Source organism: Bos grunniens, chromosome 6 (genome assembly GCF_055505025.1).
Source record: "Bos grunniens cultivar Pamir isolate PY7600 chromosome 6, Bosgru_T2T1.0, whole genome shotgun sequence".
NCBI lineage: Eukaryota > Metazoa > Chordata > Mammalia > Artiodactyla > Bovidae > Bos > Bos grunniens.
In genome coordinates this window covers 74,297,888-74,312,016 of record NC_141170.1, presented here as the reverse complement: position 1 = coordinate 74,312,016, position 14,129 = coordinate 74,297,888, and the positions used below count along the sequence as shown (strand labels likewise).

Genomic DNA, 14,129 nt, shown 5'->3' with positions numbered 1-14,129 from the left:
AGAATCCATATTAAAAAGTCAACTAGTAAGCATAAGAAGGTTTAATCTGGATTATTCTAAAACTGGATAACTTGAGACTCCACTAGCAAGGTCTGCTATCTGGTGGCAGAAAACTAAAAGCAGAAGGGAAATAGTGTCCATTTTTAAAGACAGTACTTACTTAAGAATGGTTTTTGCACTACTGCAGTCTTCAAATCGAATGGAGTAACCAACTTCCTGGCCCAACATCACATCCATTTCATCAGCAACTCTCTGAGCCACACTCATTGCAGCCACTCTCCTGGGTTGGGTACAGGCAACTCCTCTTTTGGGTCCTGGTAATGATCGCATGTACTCCACACACCACTGTGGAATCTATCAAATAATTTCACATTTCAATTAATTCTACTCTGCCTACACATCGAGTATGTTTAACATGAAGTGTTTTATCTCATTCTAAAAATTTAAGACAAAATTCAATTTAGGCACATCACAGTTATTATTTACGACTCCAACTTTTAATAGCATGAGCTCTCCAAGGCAAGGAAAGGTCACAGACAACACTGATATGATGTAAACCCACCTCAGTGAGCTAAGTACACTGAGCTGAATATGCTGTATGGTATCAATGTTCCACCATCAAGCATTTTTCTATACACAGGGGGAAAAAATTCAACTTAGGAAAATTCTAGGTTTCTAACAAATGTTAGTTCCCCAAAATATTCTAAGAAACTGTTAACTTAAATTCTTATACAATTTCAGTTACAAAGTAATGCACATAAAAGTAGAAATAATATCTATTTGCAGTTATAAAGTTGCATCTTTCAATTCAATTCAAATTTGTTATGTTAGGGATTTCCCTGGCAGCCCAGTGGTTAAGACTCCACTATTCCAATGCAGGGAGCACAGGCTCTATTCCTGGTTGGGGAACTAAGATCCTACATGCTGTGAAGCACATTCAAAATGTTAAAAAAAAAAAAACAAAAAAAAAACAGCTAAGTCAAGAGAATCTAACTCCTATCCTTTTCCCCTCAGAAGTATACACAACAGTAACATCCTAAAGGTTAATTTTAGGAAGATCTTAAAATTAACTCTCAATCTCAAACTCAATAGAACCTAGAGAAGTAGCAATAGCACTTCCCTGAAGGAGTGCAATGAAGGGTACAGAAGGGGAGGGGGAGACCAACAGATATAAGCAGCTGGTTGTTGCCATGATGACAGTGCATTTCCTGGCTGTTTCATTATCAACAGAAGCTCAGAGATCCTCTAATTTAATGGTTCTTTCTCCACCCATCTACCCGAAAAAGAACCATGGGAAAAATCTTAAGTGCTTACTACATTAAACTGGAACCCACTGCTACAAAGACACAATGGGTCTCCATCAAAGCCCTCAAGTCTATCTGGTTTTAATGTTACAGGAAACATGGGAATTTTTTTGGTATAGAATTTGTACAGTGATATTTGAAGAACACTGGCTGTTGTACTATTATTGCATTGTAGTCAGGTTTTCTGCAATTTTGGGATAACTGCTGTCATTGACAAGTATCTGAAAGGGGAAAGGAGAGATTATGCTGCTTCTCTAGGAATGTAAATGTGCGTATCTTTAAAGGACTTAAAATGAACACAAATACTAAACTAAAATAGAAGGGCATCTCTGGACTTGTAAACCAACAGATCGAAGTTTATGTGGCTTTCCAGAAAAGTTTTATATGTATCTTCATTTCAGCAAACTGCCTACAAAGGCAAAATGTACTTCATATGATCAAACAAAATGGAATTCAAATAAACATTCATTGGTCAATTAAAGTTATTAAAACTTAATTCAGAACTCTCAAGGCAAGAACATTCACAGATTTTTAAATTCACTCTAGTGAAACAAATAGCTTACTCCCACTTTAAAAATAAGATAGGAACAACTTTGGCTAATTCATCAGTTTTTGAACTTTTGATCTCAGGACCTCTTTATACTTTTAAAATAACCCAGGATACCCAACAACTAATACATTCCTTGTGTTAGGAAATTAAAACTGAAAACTTGTTAAAATATTTATTAATTCCTTAACAGTAAAACCCCATTCTATGTTAGCCTTAACAGTTTCTATGAAGAAAGTACATCCTAAAAAACAACATTTAGCAAGAGACTACACTGTTTTAGATCTGCTTATCTCTAATGTCTGGCTTAACAGAAGACAGTTAATTGCTTCTATTTTGAATGTACTACAATATTTGTTTTAAGTATATAAAAAAATCTCAGGAACTCTGAAAGGATTTCAGGAACTTCCAAGGTTTCTAGACAAGATTTGGAACCTGGCTCCATCAATATACCTATCCATATTTCTAAGAATAGCATTAAGAAGGGAAGTACATCATGAAATATGCTACTGACTTGCTCAAGCCAGATATCAGTTCTAAGCCATCCCTTCCCTAAGCTTCTTCCCTTCCTTCAATTGTGACCATCTACCTAAAAACTGATCCATAGCCCTCAGTCTCCTTGTTTTATATATCATCCTGAGTGATTTATTTATTCTTGTCATACATAAATGTCAATCCCAACCCTAGTCCTACACCTGACCTTATCATTTCACTTGAAGAATGGCTGATTTTTTGGTATCCTGAATCCAACAAGTTTAAAACCAACACCACTTCTCACCTTTCTCCAAATACTTAAAAATCCCTCCCATGTCTCCTACTCAACAATAGTAACATCTTAACTCCAATCTGTCTTTTTTTCCCTGGCTACACAGCATGGGAGGTCTTAGTTCCCTAAGCAGGACTGAACCAATGCTCCCTGCAGTGGAAGCATTGGGTCTTAACCACTGGACTGACAGAAGTCATCAACCTGTCCTTTATTCTCCATTCTACCACTCTATACAAAATCAAATTTTATGACTTCCTACAAAGCCTGTCATCAAAATTCTCACTAGACGGGACATTTCTATAAAATTCCTTGTCATTTCCCTTCAACCTAAAGGTTCTGCTGGCCCCTTGATCTACAGCAAGAAAGCTACTGTTTCAGTCTCCCCAGCCCCACCTCCGTCTCCAAACACACACTACACACTCTGGCCAGGGGATATGCTTTCTCTTCTCTCTAAACATATGCCCTTTCTCATGCTGTCCCTTTGGCTGAATTAGCTTTAGTTTTTTATTTGGCTATAGTATATGCATACCAAATTGCAATGTACAATGTCTTCACTATCAATCTCAGTCAAAAGTTAAACTACGGTAGATTTTGTTTGGAGAATTTCATTTTCTGCCAGGCACACACACACAAAAATTACTCAAAATGGCTGACAATTCTTAACGGTTTTGAGTCAAAATTCAGTAGAAGTATGCCAAAAAAAGTATTTGCATCAAATTCATTATTTGAAGAGTTCCCTTCAAAACCCCCAGATGCCCTGCAACCCTAAGTATCCAAGTATCTTAAGTATTAAAAACAAACAAAAAATCCCAAGTAACAATCCAAATAATCACAAACCTCTTGTTCTGAGTTCACCTGACCTTCTTCTCTACTAACTGCTTCTAAATAAGCTCATCTCTGAAATAATGTTAACCATGTAAGACCCCAGAAGAGCAATATGAAGTAACTTTGGCTATGAGACAAAGGTAAAAAGTTTTAAATACTGAACCCAATCATACCTACTATGTAGTTTAGGGCAACCTACTAAACCTCTCATAAATCTCAATCTCCTTTTGCTCATCTGTAAAATGGTAACTAACAACTTCCTTGCATGGCTGCTGAAAAAATGCATTAATACACAGTACACAGTGCCTGGCTTTACTCAACTGCTGATGAAACAAACTACATAAACCACTGAAATAATTATTAAAAACATTAAACTAATAAATTCAGAGTTATATCGTTCCATGTATTTAATTCTTTAAATTTCCATAAGGTGATAAAAATAAAGCAACAGTTTTAGTTTCTAACATCAACACTGCATTTTCTCCACTTTAAAAGAAATATCATATTAACGAAAGCTCAGTCTTTTAAGTAACAAAAACTTTCAATTTGGGTTGCTATTGTAGTCTTCAAAATGTCTCCATGAAATAATTAATAATTTGTGTCATGTAACCTTAAAAAAATGTTATCTTGCAAATGCAGTACACTCAAATGTGAACACCTATCATAGATAAATATGGAAAAACAGGCCAGTAGGAAACAATGTAATTATTTCAGCATGAGGAATAAAAAACTCATTCCAACATTTTCCCGAATTTTCCAAATTTTCTACAATAGCCAGGGACTACTATTTTTGTAAAATCTAAGAAATGTTCTGATAGGTCAGGATCAAGCATCTGAAAATACAGTTACCTCACTTCTCAAGAGAATGCAAGTTAAAAATTACACTGAAATACCACTTTCCACCTATCACATTTGCAAAAGTTGAGTAACACACTCTAGTGGTTTCCCACATCTGTTCTAATACATGCTCATGGAAGGGTAAACCATGTTGCCTATTGACTATGAAAGGCTATTTGGCTGTATGTACCAAAATTACAATTAATCCTCCTCTGACCCAGCAATATCTGGAAATTTATCCTAAATACATACTTGCCCATGCAAAACAATCATCAGAAACAGCCTAGATGTCTATGATATGGGCCTAGCAAATAAGGGCTCATCCATGTTTGAGAAATATCCTAATTACTAACACAACACTAATATGTATGTTTAGTTCAGGGGTGGGGAGGATGGGGACACTACTGGATGGAGATCATAAGTAAAGAGATTTTACTTAGCTCTTCTTCTTTTTAAAAAGAATAGGTATCATTCGCATAGTTCAAAACAATTATAAAAACAAAAACAAAACAAAAATCACTCCAATGGTTCAGATCTCCTCACCTTGGCACCCCCAAGTATGTACCACCCCAAATTCAGAGTGGGTGGGAGAGTGTCACTGTCATAATTTACATAATAAAACGGGGGGGTGGGTATCAAAACCAGTACTGCTGTTTTCCCAAAGAGACTCAGGAAAATAGGTACTCCCTACAGAATCTCCACCCTGTAAGTCACTAAAAAGTGCTAGAGAAAGCAGCTATGCCTCAAAATATTCTGACAGCCCAGCCAATGAGAATAACTGCCAGGACCAAATTCACAACACTTAGTAAACACAAACATTAATAAACTACGTACCATGGTATGCAGTAACTCACCTGTGTTGTTTTACCAGACCCAGTCTCACCAACAAGTACAAAGGACTGATGTCTAACCAGAATATCTGTAAACCTATCTTTGTATTCCCAAACAGGGAGCTGAAGTCGTTTCTTCAGAATATCATAGTATCGAGGTGTGTGGGGTAAGTTGGTAAATGGATTAATGCACTGTGGAAGTGACGTGTGTCCTGCATGTCCGGTGTGTGTTGAATGCGCAGAATGTGTCGAATGTGTTGAATGTGCCGAGTGGGTTGAGTGAGCTGAATGGGAAGCTTTTAAAGGTGGTAATCCAGCACTGATAAGCATAGCATTTGTCGAAGCTCGCAATTCCTTCTCCTTTTCTTTCTCCCTTTCCCGCTCTCTATCTCCTCTATCTCTTTCTCGGTCTCGATCTTTAGACCGATCTTCACGGTCACGGTCACGATCCCGATCCTTCCTAAAAATAGAAGAAAAAAAAATCTTACAATTCAGATTCCAAATTCTATGCAAAATGTTCACAGCAGCATTATAGTCACAAGAAAGTAAAAGTCCAAAAACCAAATAAATAAACTGATATAAAACTCAAAAGTATTAGAAACAATGAGAAAGAACTTTTAATCAAGGATTCTCCATGCCTCATTCATAACCATCTTTCCCTTCTTTGATGATGATTCAAATTCTGGTAACAACAGTGTCTCTCCACCTTTTACCCATCAGCTGAAGTAACACAAGAATTCGTTTTGCAAGTAAAATCCTTACCTTCTTAGAAGTTAAAGACAAAGGGCAGTGTGGGAAAAAGGCAGGGACAAATTAGGCAAAGAGAATGGCATCAGTCCTTCCCAAACTCTCCTTCAGGTTATGTGAAAATGTATTTTTGCACTGAAAGTGTATTTAAAACTTAACAAGAAATAAATCTTGTTGCTTCAGCCTCAAAGATAATTCCACCTCACATTACAGTCACACAAATATGAGTTGAAGAACAAGTAAGTTTGCTTTCTTAGTTATAGTTTCCAGATTTTGTTTAAAAAGCATATATTACTCTACAAGAAAAACTAAAACTTTTTACTCTGGTTTTCACTGTTTACTCTTGCATCTGTCATTAACAGCAATAGTAAAACATTGAAAATACTCTGTAGAACCTATGTATACGTTAATCATCCATAAAGTGAAAAGTAGCCCATTAAAAAAAAAATCATGGGTTACTATTAAGTTATTTAAAATTTTAAAATCATGCAGATGACTAGTATATTAATCTTAGGTCATTTAGTCAATTCTATTATCTACTTTTAATTACTAACTGTTGTGTCTTAGTCGCTAATTTGGGTCCAACTCTTTGACTAGAGACGATCCCTAATACAGTAAGAATTTTAAAGTTATCTATGTTTATTCATTCTACAAATCTAGTGTGTGTATGTGTGTGTGCTCAGTCGTGTCCCACTCTTTGACTCCATGGACTGTAGCCCGCCAGGCTCCTCTGTCCATGGAATTTTTCAGGCAAAAATACTGGAGTGGGTTGCCATCTCCTACTCTTGGGAACTAATCTGGTTTACTTCAGACCAAATTCTACAGCAGACAATGTACAAGGTATTTGGACTCAGACTTGAAACAGTGAGGCAACATGGAACCATGAAACAAGCTGCTAAATATGTCACTGTTCCTTATCCACAACACACAAAAGTCATGAATTTCTGATGCCCCAATTATCGGCAGCAGACAAGGGAAAACCATTCACTCTCTGTAAGAGCATATCGGCTGGGCAACAGTTACTCCTTAGGAGAATACAGCTAAAATGCTGAACCCAGCATGAGTTACAATGGTTCCCCAATTACAAAAAATGATAAGCTGACCAATTTTATTTGTTCTTGTCCTTTTGAAAATAAAATTCTATTCTACAGAAACTTGCCTAGAGAGAAAAATCTTATTACACGTACACAAATATTCACACACACATACTTTTCACACAAAATCTTTTCATACACGTATCTATAAAAAGTGATTTCTCCCTTCCAGTGTTCACCTTTTACAGAACTATAAGATACACAAGCTAAAACTGAAACTTCTCATCCCATCTGGCATAAAAAGAAAGAAATCAAAGGAATCTAAAGGATAATCTACCTAGCATACAAAATGAAGCCCCACCAGTTCAGAACTTAAGCTTCCTGGCCTAACTTCAAAATAAACCACCAACCATCCTTTCTTGGGAACTCTGTATTCAAATGGGTATATCTTTTCTCCTTTGCTTTTCGCTTCTCTTCTTTTCACAGCTGTTTGTAAGGGCTCCTCAGACAGCCATTTATTTGTATCCAGTCCCATCACTTCATGGCAAATAGATGGGGAAACAGTGGCTGACTTTATTTTGGGGGGCTCCAAAATCACTGCAGATGGTGACTGCAGCCATGAAATTAAAAGATGCTTACTCCTTGGGAAGAAAGTTATGACCAACCTAGACAGCATATTCAAAAGCAGAGACATTACTTTCTCAACAAAGGTCTGTCTAGTCAAGGCTATGGTTTTTCCAGTAGTCATGTATGGATGTGAGCTGGACTATAAAGAAAGTTGAGTGCAGAAGAATTGATGCTTTTGAACTGTGGTGTTGGAGAAGATTCTTAACAGTCCCTTGGACTGTAAGGAGATCCAGCCAGCCCATCCTAAAGGAGATCAATCCTGGGTGTTCATTGGAAGGACTGATGTTGAAGCTGAAACTCCAATACTTCAGCTACCTGATGTGAAGAGCTGACTCATTCGAAAAGACCCTGATGCTAGGAAAGATTGAGGGCAGGAGGAGAAGGGGACAACAGAGGATGAGAAGGGTGGATGGCATCACCAACTCAATGGACGTGAGTTTGAGTAAACTCCAGGAACTGGTGAGGGACAGGGCGGCCTGGCGTGTTTTTCAGGGGCCTTCTTCACCAGAAACTTTATTACCAAAAACAACCACAACAGAGGAAGGAATAAATACATTCTGAAGACACAAAGATTAACTGCTGACCACATACTGGGGTTTAACTCTGATGTAAGTGTAAAAGGAGCACCAAGATCACAGTTGCATATCCACCGGAAATATATAAGCCTCGGTGTACTAATCTGCAAAGTGAACAGTATTAAGAGTCTTAAAACAAGAAAGCAAATTCAATCACCTTGAAATGTTGCCTATGATTCTAACTCTCTAACTTCAACAGGACAGGGAAGATAAAAGGGCCAGTTAAGGAGGGCTCAAACTCACCGCTTCATAAATATATGTAGGATATTGTATATATGCATATTTCCTTTTTAACACAAGTACTCTTACTATAAAGGAGTTTGTTATTTAGAAGATTTACTAATTGAGGTCTAATGCTTAAAAAACCAATTATCAAAGCAGTGCACTATAATCACTTAGCCACAATACTGACAGGAAGAGACACAACAGGACACAGTTGTTGAGCACAGGGTTCAGTATTCTATCTCAGCTTAATCCTCAGCCTCAGCACTTAAGCTAACTATATAATCAGTTATTTCTTTCCTCATCAATAAAAATCTCATGGGGTAATGCAAGGATTAAATGAGTTAATATACGTAATGTGCTTAAAATAGAGCCTGGAACATAATAAATGTCCAATATAACATTGGTTATCATATTTTTTAATTTAAAATACCAGGTTAAAATTCTACACAGAATAACAGAAACGCTCTAAAGATGTAACCTGTTTATCCAAGTATTTTAAATAAGCACTGCTCTTAATCTGGCATTCTCACTTTCCAAGGATATACTGAACTTTTAAGATATATTACTAAGTACACATAAGGATGTTCATCGCACTTTTTACTTAAAAGATTGGAAAACTACCCAAAAAAATCAGTGAACAGGAAACTAGTTAAATAAATTATGATACTCCTTTACAAATGGAATACTATGCAGCCAATGAAAAGAATAATGTATATCTATTCCACAACTTATGACACATTTCTGGGTGAATTTAAAAAAAAAAATCAAAGCCTAAATAATACATATTAAAAGGCAGCAATGGAGAAGCAGACGTAGAAATCAGACTTGTAGATACAGTGTGGGAGGGAAAAGTTGGGATTAACTGAGAGTAGCGTGAAAACATATACATTACCCTATGTAAAATAGCCAGCCAGTAGGTATTTGCTGTGACACAAAGAACTCAACCCAGGGCTCTGTGACAACCTAGACGAGTGGGATGGGACGGGAGATGGGAGGGAGGTTCAAGAGTGGGGGACATATGTATACCTGTGCCTGATTCATGTGCATGACAGAAATTAGCCCAATACTGTAAAGCAAGTACCTCCCAATGAAATAAAAGAAAAAGATCCTATGGCTATCAAATATTATAGTTCATACCTGTGAATAAATATGCAGACATATAAGTAAAACAAATTTTCATCAAGAGATTAAATAAAGAAGGGGATGAAGGCATCTGAGAATTTTTTGCCTTTTACTTTACTTTTACTTTACATTTTTATGAATGGACATTTCTTGTGTTCCCTGGGGCAAATTACTTAACCTCACCTACATTGCAAAACTTCAGTGAAAAAAACATATACACACACACACATATATATATATACACACACACACATATAGTACCTAAAATATTTTGGGAACTACACGTGTTATTTTATCACCATATTTGCTTCACATTTTTAACAGAAAAAACTTATCAGGCAGTAATAACAAAAACAAATATTAAGATGAAAAAGTCCCTATTTTCAAAAATTTTTTCCATACCTCAACAGTAAGTTGTCTCTTGGTTAATAATTTTACACAGAAAATGTTGTGAATAATGGAAAAAAGAAAGTCAATATGTAACAGAAACCTTCAACGTCTCTACCTGACTCCAAAACTAAAATATAGCATGAGTAAACAAAGCCAAATATAGTTAGGAGCATGAATCTGAGTATAATCTCTCACTGAAATTACCTTCACTTCTCAGGAATGGGGAAAATGGGACATTCATGTTTGGCAGTGGAGTTCACATGACCGACAAGCCTACTCTCCCAGGTAAAGCCACCTGTTAACTGTAACTAGCAGGGCTTAAAAAAAAAAAAACCCCCGCAAGGCTGCATGACAGTAACAAAAGTAACTTAAAATTATTAAATGGGGTAGGGGGTGGGAATCCCAAGCACTTACAAACACTGTAAACTCACTGCTAGAGAAAGTTCTATGAGAAATGGCATTCAGGTGACATAGTAATTACTATACAAATGCCCCACCAAAACATCTCAGAACTTGAGCTTTATTTCAAAGATGAACTCTCCTTCATTTAAGGTAGATGTCACTTATAATACCCGGGTGAATCATAAGTTCACCATCAAAGACCCGAAAAGTTAATATTTTTACTAAAGAGGCCAGATTTACAAGAAAAAAGGCGCAAATCCGTGTCCCTATCATGGGACCACTAATTCCAAGCATTTGAATGGTGCACATACATCATAATATAAGTGAATTCATTCGTTTACAATGTATTTGTTTTCCAATTTCAACTCTGTGAGAGAGATTAAGATGCTAAGTTGCTCCTTAACCAGATGACAAGCAACTTATTGTTGCTTCACAGGAACAAAGAACCAAGTGTTCCCTACTTTACTAACCCAATATAAATGTCATTAAAATAGGCTGTAATGACTCTGAACTAGTCATGTCTGTGTGCTGTATTGGAAAAAGCAAGAGGCAAATCAAAAGATCAAGGTTCTAAATTCAGCTGTAAACTGAAAGGTTGCACAAGCCACCTTAACAACTCTGGATCTCCATTCCCCATCCCTTGAGTGTAAACAATTATACTTTCAAGTCACTTCCAGGTCTAAAGAGTTTGTGACGTGTAAGGAGCTAAAATTTTGCTGTGTGTGTTGGGGGGAGTGAGGGTCCACTGCCGAAAACGACAAAGTTGACATGTAACACTGCAAACTAAAAAATTTACCAGATTAAAATCTTACATACTTATACTTCCCGTATTCAATACATGAAAAGATATCAAAAAGTACACCCTATCCTGGCTTATACTCCCCAGACACCTCAATCAACCCAAAGGAAGGACTCTGAGTGAAGAGAAATTCAAAAAAGTTATACACACTTGACACAGCGATTCTGCACAAGTATACACACAATAATAGGCAAAATTATGCAAAGTATTGAAGGTATCCAGACTTTCAAGTCTCTGCCTGAATTACTCAAATAAATCTCTGTACATCAGGGAAGAAAGTACACACTGAACAAAAACTTATTTTCATGCAATTGCGAAAGTCAATTGTTAAATTCCTCTGCATCTTGAAGAAAAGGCTGAGTAGAAAGAAATCTGAAAACACCTGTGTATTTCAACTCCCAAGCAATCTCCCCAAGGGCGACATTTTGCCGTTTTAACTACTAGACACTTTTGAAATGGGTCTTGTTTCAAAAGCTCCTTACGAAGGAGGGCGGGGAAGAGGGACAGAAAACAAGAACTCACAGGAAAAAGAGAGAGAGAAAGACTATCTTCTAATATCTATCCCAGGGATAACCCTGTAACTACTGTTTCGGCCAAAGCAGGAAATAAAGGAGATGGCGGGAGCGTGGGCAGAGAGCGGAAGTTTGCCTCGTACCTACTTTGAAGTGTTTGAATGGACCGAGGCACGCGCTCTCCCGCCAAAGTATAAACTCAGCGGCCTCAAATCACCAGCTGCTGCCCAAAAGGTATATTCCACAGTTTCTATTCTCAAGGCGGGCCCTCTACTCTCCCACCCGCCGGTAACTCCTCGTCTGCACGCCTCACTCAACTTCCACCACCTCCACCCCCGCCTACACCAGAATCCACGCGCTTCTCTCACTTTTCGGCCTCCGCTTCTCCCCTTGCTGGGCACTCAACCTCCCGCCAAGGCCCTCTTCCAGACCCCGCTGCCCGAGAAGTACCTAGTGCCCTTGGAAGCGACTACTCCTGCCGCGCCCTCCCCCACTCTCTCCTCCGGATCCAGGCCTTACCGGGAGCCCAGACCACGAGGTCCGCGGTTCCCTCCCGTCCGCTCCCCTCGAAGTGACTCTCGCTCGACTCCGCCCGGGGAGGAGGCGCCCAGTGACCACGCCAGGCCTCTCCGCTCTCCCGACTGGGCGGGCGGCGGCCGCGCCACTCAGCTCCCCGCGCCCTTGCCGGGCCGAACGCCGGGAGTGGCACCGCTCTCCCGTGCCCCGCCGCCAATGACCCAAGCCGAAAGGGAAACAAAGCGTCGGGCCCCGGAGTCCGCTCGGCCTGGCCCTCCCTGGCCCGTCCGCCGCCGGGACCCCAACAAAGCCCGAGCCCTTGCCTCGCGCCCCCGGCCTGGCTTACCCATCGGTCCCCGCACGCTTCTTGCCGGAGGGGTAATCCTCCCCCAGGTCCAACCGGTGTCGCTTAGACATTTTCGAACTCTTCGAGCAGGCGGTTATGAAGGAAGGAAAAAACAAACCCTGGCGGCTCTATCGGCGCAGTCGAGGGCACCTACTAAACTCTGGAGGACCCCCACCCCTCCCGCTACAACAGCCTACACCGTGCGGCCGGAACCAGGAGCTAAAATGGCGGCGGCGACGAGGGCTGGGCCTGCGCGCGCGCTTCCGCGGTATGATGTGCGTGCGTGCGTCTGTAGTGCGCGCGCGCGCAGCGGAGGCGGGAACTCCAGCCCCGCCCTCTGCCTCGTGGGCCCGCCTTTATTCCTCCGTGCCTGTCTTCTCCCTCTTGCCACCACTTTCCGCCCTCTTGCCACCACTTTCCGCCCTCTTGCCACCACTTTCCGCCCTCTTGGTGGGTGCTAGGCGGGTTGAGCCTTTGGGTCTTTCATGCCCTTCTGATTTTGGAAATTGAGAGAAGAGAAAGTCTAATCCTGGGTAGGTGGTTCTATCCATCTGTATTACCCTGGCATTAGGGGGACAGAGCTAGGACTGGAACCCAATTATAACTCCAGGTCTGGAACTTAAAACTGCTGAGCTCAGCTGCAGTGAGGAAACTGAATTGAGAAAATTTCAAGACTTACCGTAATCAGTTTTGCCTTTAAAAAAAATTTTTTTTGTATCAGAGTACAGTTGATTTAACATTTTGTCTTAGAAAAGGACAATATGCATTCAGTCTATCGATGTTTTTACTGGAATAGGGAAAGTTGGCAATAAAGGTGTAACTTTTTCTTGCGTGCCTATTATGGAGAAGGCAATGGCACCCCACTCCAGTACTCTTGCCTGGAAAATCCCATGGACAGATGAGCCTGGTAGGCTGCAGTCCATGGGATCGCTAAGTCGAAGACTGAGCGACTTCACTTTCACTTTTCGCTTTCATACATTGGAGAAGGAAATGGCAACCCACTCCAGTGTTCTTGCCTGGAGAATCCCAGGGAAGGTGGAGCCTGATGGGCTGTCGTCTTTGGGGTCGCACAGAGTCAGACACGACTGAAGCGACTTACCTACCTCAAGGGATTCTTGCCCACAGTGGTAGATATAATGGTCATCTGAATTAAATTCACCCATTCCAGTCCATTTTAGTTCAGTTCAGTCGCACAGTCGTGTCTGACTCTTTGCGACCCCATGGATTGCAGCACGCAAGGCCTCCCTGTACATCACCAACTCCCGGAGTTCACTCAAACTCACGTCCATCGAGTCGGTGATGCCATCCAGCCATCTCATCCTCTGTCGTCCCTTTCTCCTCCTGCCCCCAATCCCTCCCAGCATCAGAGTCTTTCCCAATGAGTCAACTCTTCGCATGAGGTGGCCAAAGTACTGGAGTTTCAGTTTTAGCGTCATTTCTTCCAAAGCACATCCAGGACTGATTTCCTTTAGAATGGACTGGTTGGATCTCTTTGCAGTCCAAGGGACTCTCAAGAATCTTCTCCAACACCACAGTTCAAAAGCATCAATTCTTCGGCGCTCAGTCTTCTTCATAGTCCAACTCTCACATCCATACATGACTACTGGAAAAACCATAGCCTTGACTAGACGGACCTTTATTGGCAAAGTAATGTCTCTGCTTTTGAATATACTATCTAGGTTGGTCATAACTTTCCTTCCAAGGAGTAAGCGTCTTTTAATTTCA

General features: G+C 40.0%; 1 protein-coding gene across 6 annotated transcripts in view; it reads right to left on the bottom strand.

Annotated features, from left to right (window-relative positions):
• The window catches only part of DHX15 (DEAH-box helicase 15), a 53,930-nt gene extending 41,294 nt beyond the window's left edge, over positions 1 to 12,636 (bottom strand). For 3 of the 6 annotated variants that reach the window (XR_015165526.1, XR_015165525.1, XM_086406251.1), the window contains exons 1-3: positions 12,405 to 12,636; positions 5,134 to 5,569; positions 161 to 354 (exon numbers count right to left, since the gene is read on the bottom strand). Coding sequence is in view for 2 of the 6 variants with exons in the window: in XM_086406251.1 (XP_086262377.1) it covers positions 161 to 354; positions 5,134 to 5,569; positions 12,405 to 12,475 (701 nt within the window). In the remaining 4 variants the exon portion in view is untranslated. Of the gene's footprint in view, positions 1 to 160; positions 355 to 5,133; positions 5,570 to 12,061 lie in introns of all 6 variants that reach the window. The other 3 variants (XR_015165527.1, XR_015165528.1, XM_086406252.1) reach the window with 3 other exon arrangements.
• Between the last annotated feature and the right edge of the window lie 1,493 nt (positions 12,637 to 14,129).